The 21,564-nt window shown below is 41.5% G+C and overlaps 1 protein-coding gene and 1 long non-coding RNA gene across 2 annotated transcripts; one reads left to right on the forward strand and one right to left on the reverse strand.

Annotated features, from left to right (window-relative positions):
• Window positions 1–247: 247 nt before the first annotated feature.
• Window positions 248–9,621, reverse strand: LOC101131460 (THO complex subunit 3). Its single transcript, XM_004043110.5, has 6 exons — window positions 8,736–9,621; window positions 7,877–8,033; window positions 5,663–5,867; window positions 1,986–2,147; window positions 1,764–1,864; window positions 248–849 (listed from the first exon to the last, which is right to left on the reverse strand). Exons 1-6 carry the CDS (start codon window positions 9,000–9,002, stop codon window positions 686–688), a joined length of 1,056 nt encoding a protein of 351 aa, XP_004043158.2. The 5' UTR covers window positions 9,003–9,621; the 3' UTR covers window positions 248–685.
• A 3,171-nt stretch (window positions 9,622–12,792) lies between these two features.
• On the forward strand, window positions 12,793–20,173 carry LOC129533424 (uncharacterized). Its single transcript, XR_008679650.2, has 2 exons — window positions 12,793–13,733; window positions 19,938–20,173. It is a non-coding gene; the product is annotated as an uncharacterized lncRNA (long non-coding RNA).
• The last annotated feature ends 1,391 nt before the right edge of the window (window positions 20,174–21,564 follow it).

Consider the following 21,564-nt stretch of genomic DNA (forward strand, 5'->3'; position numbering starts at 1 on the left):
ACCAATAAGTGTTTTTCTTTTCAATAAGAAAGCTAACTGACTTACTCCCCTCTTCACTTTGCCACCAGGAAGCTCAGAGCCAAAATTTTAGTTCAGTCATTCAATTAGCTTTGTCCCTGTATTTCAGAGGTTTCTTGGTTGGGACATTAAATGACAGAATTATAACATTTAAATTCTCTTTCTGAAATTAAAAAAAAAAATACAAAACTGCAACTCAAGGACATAATAATTTTAAAAGTCTTAGAAGTTCCATAATAACAAAAGTCAGTTTATTAAATGCTCAATTCTCAAAATTATATATATATTTTTTAAATTATTTAAAAAAACTTCCATGCCCTTCCATTCCCCTCCCTCCAAACTAGGTATTGTCCAAGTTGTATCAAATGCCACAAAGTCTACCATGCACCCAGAAGCAGAGAAGACAGGAGGTCCAGAGGACAAGGTATGCTGGGGTCACTACTCGCACTGCAGAGTCCACACGAGTTAACTCATGCTGGGGGCAAAGAATGGAAAGAGCTAATACACAGACAAAGCAAAAGAACGAAATGCGCAGCCTGACCAGAGACGTTTACAATTTATACCAACTTACAAATATTTAGGGTGCCCACCAACTCCGAGAGAACAGACCAAACTAACCACATGAAGGAAGACCTCCGCCGGGGCCTCCTCTCCCTACAACCTCCTCTCAAGAATCATTAGGAAGCCCAAACAGCTTCACAGTTCCGGCTTCCCGGCTGCTGTCATATTTGCCGTCTTTGTCATCACAGGCAAATGCCAGCAGAGGCCTTTTGGGGTGCCACGCCACTGTGAAGGTCGGAGACTCACACTGTACCTCCCATAGTTTGTCCCCTATAGAAAACAATAGAGAGAAACCAATCAATACGTTCAAAACGAAGGACACATTCATTAAGTACTTACCTGTATTAACTGGTTTAATCCACCTACTAATCCCATGAGATAGATACAACTATTACCTCATTTTACAGAGAACCCCCAGGCACAGAGAGCCCACAAGCCAGCGGAGGACAAAGCAGGTTCTGAGCATAGGTGGGTTAACTCAAGAGCAGGTCACTGAGCAGGAAAGTGTCTCTGCGCCACAGCGACATGCAGTTACATGAAGGATCTGCATGGCTGGATGCTGGACAATGTTCACCACAACGTGACTAACAGGGGCATTCTTTACATAGTGGAATTTCAAGTTCTTTACTTTCCTCTTCGAAGTTTTCTATACAGTTTTAATCTTTTTACGAAGAGTGTCACAGATTTCCGAAAACAATAAAGCAACATTAAGAAACAAATCTGAGGAAATTCTTTTGTAAAATGAATACTCTCCTCCCATTTTCCTATTTCCAGCTTCTGTTGTTTTTAAAGCAAAAACTTTATAATTCCTCAAACTTTAAAAAATATTTTTTCAAGTTCATATACAGGCAAAAGATAAAGAGAAATATATCACAACATTTAAAACAGGTGGTATTTAGAGAGTGGGACCCCAAGTGATGCTTTTTTCTTCCTTCTACTCTGTAGTTTAAAGTTTAAATAAATCAAAATATTTTTCTGAATCACTTTCCTCAGACCTGCCTATTTATTTCTTAACTCTTTGCTTCCTCACCACCTGGCAGTGACAGTCAAAACAGAAACACACTTGTCTAAAGGAGACAAATTCATTCATGATCATGCTGGTGAAGTAGTCACATGCAGAGATGAGATCACAAGAGAAGTCCTGACTGCCAAAGGTGAAAGACAGTAGATTCTCATGAAGTTACCTGTCTCCACTTCAGCAATGTCAATAAAATGATCTTCCGATGCTGACGCCAGCATTTTCCCATCATGGCTGAAACTGAGGGTTCTTACAGGCCAATCCAGCCTATGATACAGAGTGGACAGAAGAGACAAGAGAATTACCAAGTAAGAGGAGGAAACAATGTCACTCACGATGAAATAAAATTAATGTACCCAACAAGGGAAGTGCTGATAGAGTCACTTACCTGGAAAAGCACCGAACACACACTAACTCATCCACATCCCAGAGGCTGACCAAAGCATCTGCACTTCCTGTGGCAAAGTACTTCCCCATGGGGTCAAACTTGATACAGATGCAGTTGGAAGGATGGGCATTGATGGACTGCACAGGCTTCAGTTCTGGGTAGCTGAGAAAAAAGACAGACAGCGATCAAACTGCAGAAGAGGACTGTGGTGCTAAAACAATAACAGGAGACGATGAAGAAGAAAAGCAAAGATAATAGACCACCACCAAGAACTGTCATTCAAGATAACATTCCTGAAATAAAAAAAGATTTTGAACTACATTATTTAAAAAGCACAACACATACCTGAGACTACAGAACCAAAGTTACCAACATCGAGACAGAGACTAGCAAAATTAGTGGACTTTAAAGAAAAAGAAATTTAGATTATCGGGCTTTCTGACAGCAACACTGAATGCCAAAAGAAAATGGAGTACCGTATTTAAGAAAGATACACAAGCGAGAAAATGAGCCAAGGATTTTTACATCCAGCAAAACTGAATTTCAAATACAATGATACAAACAATAAGCACAATAACGTTTTATAAAATCTGTAAGTTTTAGAAGTACGTAAATAAGTCGTAATTAAAAACTCCAGGAATAATGTTCCCATGAACGCTTCCCGAGGAATCTTAACTAGAGAATGAGCTTCAATTAAAAAAATGACTAGAGACTTATAAGGACTGGTGCTGAACACTGAATATACAGTTTCTTGCAAAAACTATACATGGTTTAAAGAGAGGGTATAATATGTAACATCTGCACATGCTTACAACATGTAGTACTATTTTTTTAATGGGGGAAGAATGGAAAGAGCATATGCAAAAACCAAAAACATTTTTTGTTTCAAGTCATCACATTGGTGGTAGCTGCAGTAATATTGTTGTTCTGAGACATCTATATGTTTACCATGGGAGATAGGTAATAAGTAACCATCAGATATTCTAATTCTATGATCCCCTGTGCCCTTGAGAACCAGAATACTCAATTTGGGAGGAAAGAAATATATTTTTAATATAGAAGAGGTTTAGTAAAATCCCTGGAGTCCTCAATTTTGACTGCAAGTTATCAATGTGAATTCATAAGGTATTTTATCTTTAAATATATATATATATACACACACACACACACACATGTAATTCCTAGGCCAACCCAGCGGTAATGAACATTCCTAACTTCAGCATCATTTCTCAGTGAAAGAATGTAAGGCTCCTTTTTTTTTTGAGGTGGAATCTCACTCAGTCGCCCAGGATGCTGGAGTGCAGTGGTGCAATATAAACTTACTACAACCTCCGCCTCCCGGGTTCAAGTGATTCTCCTGCCTCAGTCTCCCAAGCAGCTGGGAATATACACCTGCGTCACCACGCCCAGCTAATTTTTGTATTTTGAGTAGAGACGGGGTTTCTCTATGATTGCCAGGTCTCAAGTGATCCACTTGCCTCGGCCTCCCAAAGTGCCAAAGTGCTGGGATTACAGGCGTGAGCCACCGCACCCAGCCAGAATGTTAAGGCTTCTTGGAGAATGTTCTGATTAAAGGTCTGGGGCAAGAAATGCACAAGATGAACTTGGAACATCTTATCAAACCAGAGAGCAAAAAAACAGAAGACGATGGGATTATGTCAAAAAAGGTCTCAGGAACCAACTTGAAGAGGTTCTTATTGGCCAAAGATGGGATAATTTGAGCTTCAACAGGCATAACAATTACAAGAGATAGAAACACACCAACTATGTTTAAAAACATCAGCCCATAATGATTCTTTAAAAAAAAAAAAAAACACCTAACTGCTCATCTTTGGAGGTAGCAGGAAACAAAATCATTATCTGACAAACAGAATCAAAATTTTCTCCTGCCTTCCCTACATGAACTGTACTACTGGGTAACCAAATCGCAGATGAGAAGCAGCATCTCTTTACACAACAGTCCAACGCGTAAACAGCATACGGAATCAGCAAAAGCCAAACTGGGAGAATCTCCACAGGTTAACAGTCTGGTTTTTCAACAGCTACGTTTTAGGAAGTTTCTTTTGAGTAATTTAAGAGATACAAAACACATATCAATTTTTTTTTTTTTTTAATGAGCAAAACTAGGGTATCTAGGGGCTGCACATGTGGTAGATAAACTATGAAGAAACACTATAAAAGTCAGGATAGTGTTTGCTTTTGTGGAAGGAAGTTGTAATTAGGACAAAACACCTGGATGGACTTCCGGGATGGCTGGAAAGAACTACTACTCAACTTGGGCAGGGTTGCACAATAGTTAAGCCTATAAGAGTTCATTAAGCTATACATTTATTTTATGTGGTTTTCAATATCTGTGTTTTATAATAAAAAGGTTTTTCTTAAAAAGTTATAGAATCCCCATTGCCTACAAAATAAAACCCAACATACTAAGCATAAAATAAAGGCTTTTATAATCTGGTCCCAAATTAGACTTCATCTTCCCATTATCATGCCCTCTCTTATTTCCCTTATCTGCCACCACTCCCCCAACAACCCCTGACCTAACCACTCTCCAAATAAGTCATGCTCACTCACACCTGCTTTGTCAGTTATGTGGTTCCCTTTTGCTTATTCTTAAAATTCTGCTCATCTTTCAAGATCAAGCTCACAAGCTCCCTCCTTCAACCCCCATATAGTATGTATGTTCTTTCCGTGGAATTTCACAGCAAACTCCCGGCCTCCCACTCACAGAACCTATCTCACTTGGTCTTGCATTGTTCACCTGGGATAGTGGAAGGCTAGAATTGAACAGACCTGAATTTCAGCTCCACAGTTTCATTCATTTACAGAACAAATATTTACGAAGATCCTACTATGTGGAGCAGGTACAGGACTACACATTAGGGATTCAACACTAAACAAGGCAAACACCATCCCTACCATCAAGGAATTCACAGTCTAACAGGAGACACAGGCAAATAAACATGCAATTACAATATAGAAAGAAAAGTGCTTCCTACAGAAAGTATATAAAATAAGCCTCTAACCTACCTCTAACCTTGGGGTAGCGGGGGAGCTTCCCTGAAGGGAAAGTGATATTTCAGTTGAAACTTTAACAGTACGAATTAGCCAGAGGTCGGGCTAATCACCTGAGGTCGGGAGTTGGAGACCAGCCTGACCAACACGGAGAAACCCTAAACTACAAAAGATACAAAATTAGCCGGGTGTGGTGGCACACCCCTCTAATCCCAGCTACTTGGGAGGCTGAGGCAGGAGAATCACTTGAACCCCGGAGGCAGAGGTTGCGGTGAGCCGAGATCACACCATTGCACTGCAGCCTGGGCAACAAGAGCAAACCCTGCCTCGAAAAACAAAAAAAAGAGAGTATGAATTAGCCATAATTCAAGGTGCATCCAGTTCTAGCACACACTAGCTGACTATTGATGTAACCTCTCACCCTCAGATCCTCATCTGTCAAATGAGAAGCAAGCCATCAACCCCTAGAATTTCTGTAAGGACTCAGTAAAATATAAAGTATATAAAATATACAGCTCAAATGTACTTAAGACAGGTTAGGATTCTCTCTTACTATTTGTGTTTTAAGCTCCTTCAGGATAGGCTCACATCTAATTCATCTCCATATCTGACACAGCACCCAGCACAAAGACATGACAGTCCCCTAAGCTAGACCCCCTCACCTGAGGATGTTGATACAACCATTGCCATTTGTCAGGAAGAACATATTATTGTCATTGTTCCAGGAGATTTCGTTGACCTCGAACTTGAACTGCTCTTCTGCTTTGGAACGGTGTGTCTTGGCATCAATAAAGGTCACCACATCATCCTTGTTGCCTACAGCAATGGTCTGCCCATCAGGACTCCAGCAGATATTAATGTTCTCCCCTGGGAACCCAGACATAATCAGCAAGATAATCTGTTTGCTCATAATCCTCCACAAGTTTATTGCACTATCCTAGAAAGAAGACCAGAGCTTTCTTCCGGGCTTACTCATTAAAGTCCTAGACAATGGAAGGGAGCTACCACTTATGATTCAACAATAAGTCCAGAACTTTCATCTACACATTTCCCCATTTGGTCTTCACAATACTCCTCCAACATACACTTTATTATCTCCATTTATAAAATCTATAAGATTTTATAGATGAAGGAAATAGGAGATAAGAAGACAAGCCAAAGTGTCAAAGCTATGAAGTCACAGAGCCAAGATTTTTTTTTTTTTTTGAGACAGAGTCTTACTCTGTTTGTTGCCCAGGCTGGAGTGCAGTGGCGCGATCTCGGCTCTCTGCAAGCTCCACCTCCTGGGTTCACGCCATTCTCTCGCCTCAGCCTCCCGAGTAGCTGGGACTATAGGAGCCTGCCACCACACCAGGCTAATTTTTGTATTTTTAGTAGAGACGGGGTTTCACCGTGTTAGCCAGGATGGTCTCGATCTCCTGACCTCGTGATCCGCCCGCCTCGGCCTCCCAAAGTGCTGGGATTACAGGCGTGAGCCACCGTGCCCGGCCGAGCCAAGATTTTAAACCCAGATTTGACCCCAAAGCCCCCTTTTCTCTTACACCAGCATTTCTCAACTCCAGCCATTCGCATGCCAACATCACAATTTTTGTCCTATCCATTAAACACTGTACTTTTCTTTATTCAAGATTTTTCTTAAAATTGATTCAAAAAAGTTTACTTAAATAAATTTAGCAGCCAGCTGTGGAGGCTCAAGCCTGTAATTCCAGCACTTGGGGAGGCCAAAGTAGGCAGATCACTTGAGTCCAGGAGTTCAAGATCAGCCTGGGCAATATGGCAAAACCCGTCTCTACAAAAAATTAGCCAGGCATGGTGGCATGTGCCTGTAGTCCCAGCTACTCAGGAGGTTGAGGTGGGAGGATGGCTTGAGCCCAGGTGGAGGCTGCAGGGAGCCAATATTGTGCCACTGTACTCCATCCTGGGTAACAGGGCAAGACCCTGTCTCAAAAATAAAAATAAAATAAAATAAATAAAAATAAAATAAATTTAGCTTCAACTGAATAATAAATTCTATGCGCTAGTTCTTCTAGTAGACATTAAGATATCTGCAAAACTGGTTGTTAATGTTCACCCACGCATCACCTGAATCACTCATGGATCAGCAGCTGTATACTTGGGGAAAAACCACACCATTCTGCCTCCAGAGATAAGTCTTGTCAACAAAGTCCAGTGGCCCACACTGAACACATCAATTAAAAATCTCACCAACTTTTTCCATTCTAAAATGCATATTTTCTCACATTTTAGTATCTACACTGTATCTTAAAATGTATCAGAAAGCATTTCAAAATTTTGGGTGTATCACAGTTATTTACCAACTTTCTTTCCTAATGGAACATCTTACGATCAATGAAAACTCAGAGTCCCATACAATACCGCCCTCAGTACTTACAACAGAGCCTATAAATGTGCTGCACAGCTTTCTCCCAGATCACCAAGACCATCCAAGTTTCAACCATTCTAACTCATCAGAATTTTCCAAATTCTCCACGCCTTTGCACATGCTGTTCCCTCCTGGAAATGCCCCATTCCCCACCCACAGCACCCTGACCACTCAATTCCTATGTCTACGCTAAAAGTTTGCTCAAATTTGGTGCGGCCTTCCCTGGCTCCCCTAGGCAGACTTTTGTTTTCATTTCTATTCTGGGTATCCACCTTGCAGACCTCTCCATTATAAAATGAACCAGATCTTGCTATGTTATTTGTATATATATGTCTTCTCCCCGCAGGGGAGGTCCTTGGAGCTGGAAACTCTTATTCAGCTCAGGATGTCTCATACACAGCTGAGTGCCAGGCACAGAAAAGATATTCGGAAAATGGTTGTTGAATGAATCCAAACAGCTTATCTTCCTATTGCCCTCTCTCTGAACAGTCACCTTTAGTGTTCACAGTGGCAATGCATTTTGTAGTCCTCACATCCCAGATGCGAATGGTTTTATCTCCGGATGCCGTAACAAATAGGTCAGGATTACTTGGATGCCAACAAAGCTGGTCCACACTATCCCCATGTCCCCGATAATTGTTTTCTTTGACCTGAAAGAACAGAATCCAGATGTGACTTCACATAGATGTAACTGCCTCCGCATATAACTTTATAAGCTTATTCAAACCAAAGTATGCTGGGACCAGTAAAGATCTGGGTAATTCAGAATCCAGTTCTTCCAAGCCCTTTCTCCCTTCTCTTCTCCGCAGTCCTTCTGAACTGTTTTTCTCAGCTTCCACACCTATGCCCTTACTTTTGTGCCCTCCCTGGCCTTCTCCTCCTTCCTGGTTTTCCACCCTTACTCTACCACCAACGTTCCTAACCCGGCCGCTCATTCCCACGGGACGCCCTATGACTTTCAAATGGGCCCTCCTCACCACCACCACCACCATCACCACCACAGCCCCTAGCCACTTCTTACCAGCACAGGATTCGACTCCAAACGAGCAAGGCTCCCATCGCAGCCCCGTCCCATCCACCCTCTCCTCACCTTCACCCGCCATCGCCAACCTCCTTACTTCCACACTCTTCACACGCCCCCAATCTTTCTCTCCTCACCCCTCACGACCCCGTCACCCCCACACTCCACCTTCTCCCTACTCCCTCATCTCCACACTCCCCCTTTCCCCTTCCCTCAAACCCACTCTCCTTTCACCCCCTCGGCTCCGTTCGCCCCCATTCGCTCTCCCACTACCGCACCTCACTTCACCACGGCCCCTCTCCGTAGCCTGAGCCGAGCCCCGGCAGCTCACCAACCGGTCCTTCTCCAGCAAGAAGACGCTGGCCGTCTTGTCGAAGGACCCCGAGGCTAGGCGACGCCCGTCGCAACTCCAGGCCACCGAGTGCACCTTGGCGCTGTGCGCCAGGAACTCGCGCGTCTTGCTGTGGCCCCGGAACAGCTCCTGCATCCCAAGCACGTAGCGCGACGGGCCGCTGCTCACTGAGCACCACGGGGCCATCGAGCCGGGGCCGCTCTGGCCCAACGCCGAGGGCCCCATGGCTGCAGCGGGGACCGCCATGCCGAGCTCCCAGCTTCCAACTCACAACACTGCAGCAGCCTCCACGGTGAAGTCAGTCCCGGCGCCGCTGCCGCACGCATGCGCCCGGAAGCGCGACGGCCCCTCTGCACAGGCGCGCTGTACCCCGCCCCGGAAGGGACTACAAATCCCGGTATGCAGCGCGTGCCCGCGTCTGCTTACTTAGTAATATTTGGTTCTTTTAACTCCAAATATGCTTCACACTTAACGATTCCGAGTTTTTTTAGTGTTCTTATTTCTCCCTTACCTATTCTTTGGTAGATATATGTGTATTCCTGTTTAATCGAATAAAAGAACCGACACTAACCTTCTAAACAGTTAACTCATCACCTTTCTTCTGGGGTTGTTCCCTAATCCTTACTCCCCTCCCTTAAGAGCAGAAAGCCCTGGGTTTTTGCTGGAGAAGGACCAGCTGGTGAGCTTGTCCCATGAAAAGGGCTAGCGGGTGTGGAGTGAGGGAAGAGGTGTTAAGAAGGGGTCTGGAGGTTTTTTTTTTTTTTTTAATAAAAATGGATTTTTTGTTTTTAAAAGGTAATGGCAGAGGCGTGTGAACCAGAGCAACTCTATCTTAAATAGGAACTGGGTAAAATGAGGCTTAAGCCTACTGGGCTGCATTCCCAGACTGTTAAGGCATTCTAATCACAGGATGAAATAGGAGGTCAGCACAAAATACAGGTCATAAAGACCTTGATGATAAAACAGGTTGCAGTAAAGGAACCGGCCAAAACCCACCAAAACCAAAATGGCGATGAGAATGACCTCTGGTCATTCTCACTGCTACACTCCCACCAGTGCCAGGTCAGTTTGTAAATGCCATGGCAACGTCAGGAAGTTACCCTGTATACTGTCTAAAAAAGGGAGGCCTGAATAATCCACCACTTGTTTAGCATATCATCAGGAAAAACCATAAAAATGCGCAACCAGCGGCCCTCGGGGCTGCTCTGTCTATGGAGTGGCCATTCTTTTATTCCCTTTACTTTCTTAATAAACTTGCTTTCACTTTGCACTGCGGACTTGCCCTGAATTCTTTCCTGAGTGAGATCCAAGAACCCACTCCTGGGGTCTGGATTGGGACCCTTTTCGTGTAACAGTATTACATGCACATGATTGTAAGTATAAAAATAAAAGATATAGAGTGAAAAGTAAGTGTCCACCTGCGTATCCACCCCACCTCTCATATCTCCCTTAAACCAGTGGCTTCTTGCTGGAGAAAAAAGGGGTGGTGAGCTGCCAGCGCCAGTCAAGGCCCTGGAGAAGAGCTGAGGGGGGAAGGTTTTGGTGGTGAGTAGTAGTGGTAAATGTGTTTAAAAACCCAGTTTTTAAAAGGCAACACGTGCACTTGGTAACAAATGTAAAAAGTATAAAAGGGAATAGATTGAAAAGTTTCCCTCCATCCTGTGTCCCCAAACTTCTCTTCTGAAAAAGTTAAATTTCTTGTGTGGCCTTCCAGAGACAGTGTAAGCAAGCACCTGGGCAAGGTAGATAGGTGTGTGCATAACCTCCCCCAACCCACTGCCAAAAAGGTAGCATTCCTTACACAACTTGCTTTCTATGGTAAATATGTATAGGAAGTCATTTCTTGTCAGAAAATGCAGACGTCTCATTCTTCTCAATGGTGGCAGTCTTTATATGAATATATAATAGTTTATTCAACTGATCCCTTCATCAATTTGCTTTTAGAACAATATTGCAGTGAATATCCCTATACAACCTTCATTGTGCACATCTGCACTTTTTTATTTGGATATATATTGCCAAAACACCTATGAAGAGGTTTAATAATTTATACTTCCACCAGCAACATAAGAAAGTGTCAGAAGGTCCTAGGTACTAAATGAGTACACATATAAAGCATATGGCTCTCAGAAGGACCATAGGAAATAAGTCCCTATCTTTCCCCAATCTTTTCCCTACCCCACTGCAACCAGAAATTCTTGGAAACTACAAAGCTTTTCAGATTCCAAGAATACCAGTGAAGTCTCTAAAATCTTGGAGTAGGAAACTATTTGGTGTCTAGTTTTCTTCCTAACCCCTCTTTTTCAGGAATCTTCTTCATATATATATATTTTTAGATATTTTTCCTACATTTTCCCTGTATTTTTTTTTTTTTTTTTTTTTTTTTTTTGCTGCATATACACTGAGGATTTACAAGTCCCTGTCCAAGATACAAAAACTGAAGTAGAAAGAGGTAAAATGTCCTGGTCCAGGTCACATGACTATCACGTGACACAGCAAAGGTTAGAACTCAGATGTTACTGACTCTAAAATCTACACTCTGATTCTCAGTATCTGAAATCATGTAAATGTGATTCTTTGTATTTCTGCATTCATTTTGTATTTTTGTATGTAATGTATATTTTTTATTTTTTTATTTTTTTTTTGAGATGAAGTTTTGCTTCTATTGCCCAGGCTGGAGTGCAGTGCGATCTTGGCTCACTGCAACTTCCGCCTCCCAGGTTCAAGCAAGTCTTCTGCCTCAGTCTCCCGAGTAGCTGGGATTACAGGCACCGCCACCATGCCTGGCTAATTTTTTGTATTTTTGGTTGAGATGGGGTTTCGCTATGCTGGCCAGGCTGGTCTCGAACTCCTGATGTCAGGTGATCCACCCGTCTCAGCCTCCCAAAGTGCTGGGATTACGGGCATGAGCCACCGCGCCCGGCCTGTAATGTATGTTTTTTACTTAATTTCCCCTTGTGTTCCTTTTCTATATTCTGTACACGTGGATGTTAGAAACTCAGTTGTGATAAGTATATCCGACTGCTCTTGCCTGAGACAGAAACTGGTATAACATTTCAAGTTGGACTAGCACACATCTGGGATCAATGTTGAGACTGACGTCAGAGTCTCTCAAAGGGGAGATAAAATTGAGGGGAACAGAGTCATGGGCCATTTTTTAAAACTTTTTATTTGGAAAAATTCAAATTTACAGAAAAGTTGCAAGAATACTAAAAAGCACTGCTATTCCTGTGACACAGATTCACCGAGTTGTAGCATTTTGTTCCACTTGTTTTCTTTTTTTAGTTTTATTTTTATTTATTTATTTTTTTGAGACACAGTCTTACTCTGTCACCCAGGCTGGAGTGCAGTGGCACGATCTTGGCTCACTGCAACCTCCGCTTCCCAGGTTCAAGCGATTCTCATGTCTCAGCCACCTGAGTAGCTGGGATTACAGGAGTGCACCCCCACACCCGCTAATTTTTTGTATGTTTTATAGAGATGGAGTTTCTCCATGTTGGCCAGGCTGGTCTCAAACTCCTGGCCTCACCCGCCTTGGCCTCCCAAAGTGCTGAGATTACAGGCCTGAGTCACTGCGCCCAGCCTCCATTTGCTTTCTCTACATATATCTACGTTACTACTCTTTTGTCTAAACATTTGGCAATTGTGCATTAGTCTGTTCTCACATTGCTATAGGGAACTACCTGAGACTGGGTAATTTATAAAGAAAAGGTTTAATTGGGCCAGGCGCGGTGGCTCACACCTGTAATTCCAGCACTTTGGGAGGTCAAGGCGGGTGGATCACGAGGTCAGGAGTTCAAGACCAGCCTGGCCAAGATGGTGAAACCTCGTCTCTACTTAAAATATAATAAAATTAGCCGGGCGTGGTGGCGGGTGCCTGTAGTCCCAGCTACTGGGAAGGCTGAGGCAGGAGAATGGCGTGAACCCGGGAGGCGGAGCTTGCAGTGAGCCTAGATCGCACCACTGCACTCCAGCCTGGGCTACAGAGCAAGAAGCTGTCTCAAAAAATAAAAATTAAAAAAAAAGAGGTTTAATTGGCTCGTGGTTCCATAGGCTGTACAGGAAGCATGGCTGGGCAGGTCTCAGGAAACAGAGAGACAGGGAGGTGCCACATACTTTTAAACAGCCAGATGTCATAAGAACTCAGTCACTGTAACGAGAACAGCAAGGGGGAAATTCGCTCCGGTGATTCAGTCACCTCTCACCAGGCCCCTCCTCCAACACTGGGGTTTACAATTGGAAATTTTCTCAGGGAGACAAATCCAAGACACATCACATTGTAAGTTGCATACATCTTACCCTTTACCCCTAAATATTTCAGTATTTCCTAAGAAATAGGATGTTCTGTTTCCTACCCCCAGTATAGTTATCGATGTTGGTAAATTGAACAGAAACATGGAATTTTATTTAATCTACTGTCTGTATTTTATTTGTGTCAATTTAGCCAGAAATGTTCTTTATAGCATTCTTTTCTTTCAGTACATGTTCCAGTCTAGAACCTCATACTATATTTAGTTATTATATGTCCTTAGTCTCCTTGAATCTATAAAAGTTCCCCAGCATTTCTGTGCCTATTATGACATCAACATTTTTGAAGAATGCAGTTGATGGACCGTTTTTACAGTTCCTTCTCTCACCTAGAAATTCTCTCTTAGGAGCTGATCAAACTCAAACTAAGAATTTTTTTACACATGTGAGTCTTGGGGACTTCAGGGTCATTCAAGGCAGAATCAGGCCATAAATAGTAATGCCAGAGATGACAGGATGTGTAGAGGGACAGGGGAAAAATCTTACAGTGAAAGAAGAGTAGGGGAGTCTTGAAGTATAAGTCCTTTGGGGGTCAGAGGACTTTAGAGAAGCTGATGTTGTAAAAGAAAACAGACTTGTCACCTCTGGCAAAGCCTCAACATATGGGTATGTATCCGTCAGGGTTCAGCCAGAGAAGCAGAAAAACTGGAAGATAATTAGAATTATCAGGTAAGTGAAGAAATCAAACTAAAGAAAGGATAGAGTTTCATTTCAGCAGCTTAAAATTTTATATCACAAAGCTGATAATGTTACAACTTAATTATATACCAGACTAATATTCAGAACTAAAGCAGATATATATATGTTCTGCTTTAGTCATATATATGTGATTTTGAAATATAAATATATATTCATATATTTAAATGTTTATATGATAAAATACCTAGATATAAACTTATACAAAATATATAAATAAATTTTACCAAAAATTACTAATTTTAAGAATTATTTAAGCTGGTGTGGTGGCTCACACCTGTAATCCCAGCACCTTGGAGGCTGAGGCGGGTAGACCACCTGATGTAAGGAGTTCGAGACCAGCCTGGCCAACATGGTGAAACCCTGTCTCTACTAAAAATACAAAAATTAGCTGGGCGTGGTGGTGCGCAACTGTAGTCCCAGCTACTCAGGAGGCTGAGGCAAGAGAATCGAATGAATCCAGGAGATGGAGGTTGCAGTGAGTCGAGATCATGCCACTGCACTCCAGGTTGGAGGACAGAACAAGACTCTGTCTTGACAACAACAACAATAAGAATTATTGAGAGGCCAATAGGAGTTTTGGTGAAAAAACTAAAAAGGGAAAAATTAGGAAACCATTTATAGAGGATATATCCATAGATGTAATTCAAAACAAACAAAAAATATTGCTCTACAGAATTCCTACTGCTTCCTTAAGTGTTTGGATATGCAAAACAGAGGCCTCACCGATTCTCCATATAAAGATGGGTTTAAGTGTTTAGATTGGGTATGGTCATGGGAGAGTTGAGTTGCTCTGTATGAAAATGAAAAGAATAGGCCAGGCATGGTGGCTCATGCCTGTAATCCCAGCATTTTGGGAGGCTGAGGCAGGCAGATCACCTGAGATCAGGAGTTCAAGACCACCCTGGCCAACATAGTGAAACCCCATCTCTACTAAAAGTACAAAATTAGCCAGGCGTGGTGGTACATGCATATAGTTCCAGCTACTAGGAGGCTGAGGCAGGAGAATTGCTTGAACCCGAAAGGCGGAGGTTGCAGTAAGCCAAGATTGTGCCACTGCACTCCAGCCTGGGTGACAGAGTGAGACTCCATTTCAAAAAATAAAAAATTACATGAAAATGAAAAAAATAATTTAAAATATTTGGGGGAATACCAAGACAGAGCAGCACAAACTAGCAGAGTGGAGCACTGCATAGGTAGAAAGGGGAGATTTTAGGTCCCTTAGGACAGGTGGCTGTTTTTTCAAACGCCTTCTTAAAATCACAAGGCACACAAAGAAACAGGAAAATATGGCCTGATCAAAGTCAACAAAATAAATCTCCAAAAACCAACTCTAAAGAAACACAGGTTTCAGGCTTACTAAACAAAGACTTTAAAACAATGGTCTTTATTAAATATACCCAATGAGACACTGAATTAAAGGAAGCAGGAAAACAATACATGAACAAAATAGGATATCAGCAAAGAGACAAATTATTTTTAAAAAGAACCATACAGACATCCTAGAGTTGAAAAATAAGCTAACTGAATTGGAAAATTAACTAGAGGGGTTCAAAATCAGAATTGAATGGGCAGAAGAATCAGTGAACTTGAAGAAACATCATTTGAAATTATCAAGTCTGAGAAGCAAAAAGAAAAAAAAATGAAGAAAAGTGAACAGAGCCTAGGGAGCATATGGAACAACATCAAGTGGACCAAATTATAAGCTATTGGAATTCCAGAAAGAAGAGAGACAGAGAGAAACACAGAGGGAAAAAAATAGGCTTTTTTTTCTTTTTTAAATTAAGATGGAGTCTCACTCTGTCATCCAGACTGGAGTGCAGTGGCGTGATCTCAGCTCACTGCAACTTCCACCTCCCAGGTTCAAGCAATTCTCGTGTCTCAGCCTCCCAAGCAGCTGGGACTATGGGTGCGTGCCACCACACCCAGCTAAGTGTTTTTTTGTATTTTTTAGTAGAGAAGGGGTTTTGCCATGTTGGCCAGGTTGGTCTCGAACTCTTGACCTCAGGTGATCCACCTGCCTTGGCCTCCCAAAGTGTGGGATTACAGGCGTGAGCCACCACTCCCAGCCTAAAAATAGACACTAAGTAAAAATAAAACTGTTACAAGAAACAGGAGAATATTATATAATGGTGAAAGGGTCAATTCACCAAGAAGATATAACAATTAAAAACATTTATGCAATAAATATTAGAGCCTAAATATACATAGCAAACTGACAGAATTGAAGACAGAAATAGACAACTTGAAAAAATAGTAGGAGACTTCAGTACTACCCTTTCAATAACGGATAGAACAACTAGACAGAAGATCCATAAGGAAATATAAGAACTTGAACAACACTATAGACGAAATGGCCCTAACAGACATAAACAACACAATCCACCTAACAATAGAATATACTTTTTTTAAAGTGCATATGAAACATTCTCCAGGATAGAGGATGTGTTAGGCCACAAAACAAGTCTTAATGAATTTTAAAAGATTAAAATCATACAAAATATTGTTTCCAATCACAATGGAAAGAAACCAATAGCAACAGTTGTGCTGAAAAATCCACAAATACATAAAAATTAAACAACACATTCCTTAATCCCAGATACTCAGGAGGCTGAAGTGGAAGGATCACTTGAGCCCAGGCATTTGAGGCTGCAGTGAGCTTTGATCATGCCACTGCACTCCAACTTGGATGATGGAGCAAGAGCTCATCTCTAAAGAAAACAAAAGAGAGAACAAAACAATACACTCACAATAACAATGGGTCAAAAGAAAAAAATCACAAGGGAAATTAGAAAATATCTTCAGACAAATGAAAATAAAAACAAATGTACCAAAATGTGTGGGATGCAGCAAACATAGTACTAAAAAGGAAATTTACAGCTGTAATTGCTTGCATACCAAATAAGAACCCAAATCAACAATGTAACTTTACACCTTAAGGAACTAGAAAAATAACAAATGAAACTGAAACCTCGCAGAGGAAAAGAAATAATGAAGATTTGAGCAGAGATCAACAAAATAGAGAATAGAAAACAACTTTTAAAATTAAAAAACAAGAGTTGGTTCTTCCATAAGATCAGCAAAACTGCCAACTGACTAAGAAAATAAGAGAGAAGTCTCAAATAACTAAAATCAGAAATGAAAGGAGACATTGCTGCTGCTTTTACAGAAATAAAAAGGATCATAAGCTAGTAATGTGAATACCTATATGATGAAAAATTAGATAACTAGATGAAATGAATAAAATCCTAGAAATACACAATCTACCAAGAGTGAATCTGGAGAAACAGAAAACTGGAATAGACTACAATTAATAAGGAGATTGAATCTATAGCCAAAAACCTTTCAACAACAACCAAAAAAAAAAAAAAAAACCCTAGAACAAGATGGTTTCACTAGTAAATTCTACCAAACATTTATAGAAAAATTAACAGCAATCCTCCTAAACTGTTAAAAAGACTGAAGAGAGGACACCCCCCACTTATTCTATAAGGCCAGCATTACCCTAATATAAAAGCCAAACAAATACACTACAAGAAAAGAAAACCACACAGACCAGTATCCCTGGTAAACACTGAAGTGAAAATCCTTAACAAAATACTAGCCAACAGAATTCAACAATGCTTTAAAATTACTACATACCACGACCAAGTGGGATTTATTTCTGGAATGCAAGGATGATTTAACATACAAAAAACAATGAATGCGGCCAGGTGCAGTGGCTCATGCCTGTAATCCCAACGCTTTGGGAGGCCAAGGTGGGCGGATCACCTGAGGTCAGGAGTTTGAGACCAGCCTGGCCAACATGGTGAAACCCTGTCTCTACTAAAAACACAAAAATTAGCCGGGAGTGATGGCGGGCACCTGTAATCCCAGCTACTCGAGAGGCTGAGGCAGGAGAATCTGAATCCAGGAGATGGAGGTTGCAGTGAACTGAGATCGCGCCAGTGCACTCCAGCCTGAGTCACAGAGTGAGACTCCCATCTTGAAAAAAAAAAAAAGCATTTCTCCACATAAATAGAATTAAACACAAAACCACATGATCATCTCAATTGATTCAGAAAGAACGTTTGACAAAATTCAACATATTTTCATGATAAAAAGTACCCAGCAAACTAGAAATATAAGAGAACTACCTCAACATAATAAAGGCCATATATGTAAAGCCTACAGCTAACATGTTAAATGGTTAAAGACCAAAAGCTCTAGGATCACAAACAAGAATAAAGATGCCTGCTTTTGCCACTTCTATTCAACATAGTACTGGAAGTCCTAACTGGAGCAAGCAGGTAAGAAAAAGAAATAAAAAGCATCTAAATTGGAAAAAAAAAACATAAAATTATCTCTCTTCTCAGATTACACATTTAATGTAGGAAACCCTGAAGAGTCCACTAAAAAACAAACAAACAAACAAACAAAAACTGTTAGAACAATCACTAATCATTAGGAAAATGCAAATCAGGCCAGGCATGGTGGCTCATACCTACAATCTCAGTACTTTGGGAGGCCGAGGTGAGAGGATGGCTTGAGCCCAGGAGTTCAAGACCAGCCTGGGCAACAGGGTAAAACCCGGTCTCTACCAAAAATACAAAAATTAGCTGGGTGGGGTGGTGCATGCCTGAAGTCCAGCTACTCAGGAGGCTGAGGTAGGAAAAGCACCTGAGCCTGGGAAGTCAAGGCTGCGGTGAGCTATGATTGTGCCACTGCACTCCAGCCTGGGCAATGAGAGAGAGACCCTGTCTCAAAAAAAAAAAAAAAGCAAAAATTAAAATTGAAATGATAATGAGATGCTACTTCATACCCATTATGATGGCTACTATTTAAAAAATAAGCAGAAAATAAAAAGTGTTGGCAAGGGTGTGTAGAAATTGAAACCATTGTGCACTATTGGTGGGAATGGAAAATGGTGAAGTCACATTGGAAAACAGTATGACAGTTTCCCAAAAAGTTAAAAATAGAATTACCATATGATAAAGCAATTCTGTTTTGGGGTATAGACCCAAAAAGAATTGAAAAGCAGGGTCTCAAGGAGATCGCCATCTACCCATGTTCACAGCAGCATTATTCACAATAGGGAAAAGATGGAAGAAATCCAAGTGTTCAGTGACAGACGAATGGGTAAACAACATGTGATAAATACATATAATAGAATATTATTCAGCTTTAAAAAGAAATTCTGACACATGCTACAACATGAGTTTGAACTTTGAACACATTTTGCAAAGTGAAATAAGCCAGTTACAAAAACAGAAATGCTGTATAATTCCACTTATATGAGATTTCTAGAATAGTCTAATTCATAGAAACAGAAAGTAGAATAGTGGTTGCCAGAGGCTGAGGGAAGGGGAGAATTCCAGGGAGTTACTGTTTAATGGGTATTGAGTTTGAGTTCAGCAAGATAAACAGTGTTCTGGAGACAGATGGTGGTGATGGTTGCAGAACAATGTGAATGTACTTTGTAAACCAAAAATAAAATTCTAACCACCTCCTGCCCCACCATCTGAACGGACTTCTCTTGGCAAGAGCATTCCAAGGCTAACCGGGGGGACTGCTTCTGACCATAATGGGGGGCAGGGAGCAGACATGTCTCATTATGCCCTCTTCCCTTTCAAAATTACTGAATAGAACAGACTCTTGAAGTCTGATGAAAAACGTTTACAATCTGTTCTCTCTGAAGCCTGGTACCTGGAAGCTTCATCTGCATGATAAAACTTTGGTCTCCACAACTCCTAATCATCACAACCCAGACATTCCTTTCTACTGATTCCAGGTCTTTAGATAATAACATAACTCTTTCAACCAATTGCCAAATAGAATTTTTTTTAATCTACCTATAACCTGGAAGCGCCCCCTCTTCAAGTTGTCTGGCCTTTCCAGACTGAACCAATGTACATTTTACATGTACTTTATTGATATCTCATGTCTCCCTAAAATGTATAAAACTAGGCCATGCCTCAACCACCTTGGGCACATTATTAATAGAGACAGGAGGCAGAGAAATCATAGTCAGATAGGGTGGGTCCCTGGTGAAACCCCACCTTCAAGCCCAAAACAGCCTGAAACTCACAGAGCAGAGTGAGACCTTCTATTCCTGTTTGCCTGCTCTCTCCCAATTGGATCTTTCTGAATAATGCCTTTTAACCAAACAAATGTTGCTTTTTCCTGTACTACCTACAGCCTGTGCCACCCCCATCATGTGTCTCTAAAGACCCCAGACTCAGTCAGTAGAGGGGAGATGGCCTGACTTTGGGGAGGAGACAGCCTGACTTCAGGGAAGAAATGGCCTGACTTCGGGACAAAGACCTCCTGACTTCAGGGGAAGACAACGAGGGGCCCTTCCCATCCCCTCTCCAACTCCCCTCTCCGCTGAGAGCTGTTTTCATCACTCAATAAAATTCTCTGCCCCCACCATCCTTCAATCAGCAAGTGTGACCTCATTCTTCTTGGACGCTGGATAAGAGCTCAGGCCCCACCAAGTGTGGGTACCCAGAAAGGTTGTCACACTGGCCCTTTGCCCTCGCTGGCAGAGTGCAGCCACCCCACGCAACAGGGCCAGGGGCCGACTGAGCCGCTAACAATCTGTGGTCCATCAGGCTGTGGGCAGCAGAACTAAAAGAGCTAATTAGCACATGAACACAGCCTCTGGGGCTTCAGGGTCACAGGCACCCTTGTCTGGGTGCCACGGCATTCCCCTCAAGGCAGCATGCCTGGTCTGGCCATGGGCGCTGCGTAGAGCTTGCTCCCGTATCAGCACCCAGAGTAGCCAGCCGGATCCCGCACTCACTCACCCACTCACGTACTCCCTCCCACAAGAGGGCTGAGCGCCACAGGCCAAGTAGATGGGGCACCCCTGCCGTGAGTCCGGCAAAGGGGCGGAGAAAAATCCTGCATCATTGTCGGAACTTGCTGAGGCTGTTTAACCTTGGCAAAATAAACTTTCCACGTTGACTGATATCTGTCTCAAATACTTTGGGTTCACAACTTAACACCACTTAACTGTACACTTAAAAATGGTTAAGATGGTAAAACTTATGTTGTGTGTGTTTTATGACAATTTTAAAACTAAGAAAAAAAATACATACTAAATTGTTAACAGTGGTTACCACTGAAGAAAAAGACAAGGTGAGAAGGAAACACTTTCGGTTTTCACAATTCTAAATTGTTGGAACTGTTTTTATAATTAATAAACCTTGTATTAGGGGAACAATTTTAAACATAGAAAAATTTCATGTACAAAATTGTTCCCTACAGTATTAGTTAACAGTGATAAATTAGAAGCAACCTAAAAGTCCTCCTATTGCAAAGTAATGGTTATGTAAACCATAGCATGTCCACTTAACTAAATGTCATATAGCCATCAAAATCCTCAAAACAGTAAAGGGAGGTTCATATGACAGGATATATAAATGTTCCTTTGCAGCTCGGTTTTTAAAAAGGATAGAAAACCAGCTAAATGGAAAGACACCAAAATGTAAAACACAATTGTGATTGGATAATGGCTGTTTATTTCCTTCTTCCTTTCTGTACTTTCCAATTTTAAAAATACAGACAGGTATTACTTTATTATAAACTGTATTTTAAAAAATGTTAGAAGATAGAAACAAATTGAACAAAACTGCAGGATACAAAATCAAAACACAAAAATCAGTTGGGTTTCTAAACACCAACAATGCACAATTTGAAAAGGAAATTAAGAAAACAATTCCATTTGCATAGCATCAAAAAGATGCAAACACTTAGGAATAAGGTAAACCAAGGAAGCAAAAGACACACTGAAAACTACAAAATGTATTTTAAATAAATT

The sequence above is a fragment of the Gorilla gorilla genome, chromosome 4 (assembly GCF_029281585.2).
Source record: "Gorilla gorilla gorilla isolate KB3781 chromosome 4, NHGRI_mGorGor1-v2.1_pri, whole genome shotgun sequence".
Taxonomy (NCBI): Eukaryota; Metazoa; Chordata; class Mammalia; order Primates; family Hominidae; genus Gorilla; species Gorilla gorilla.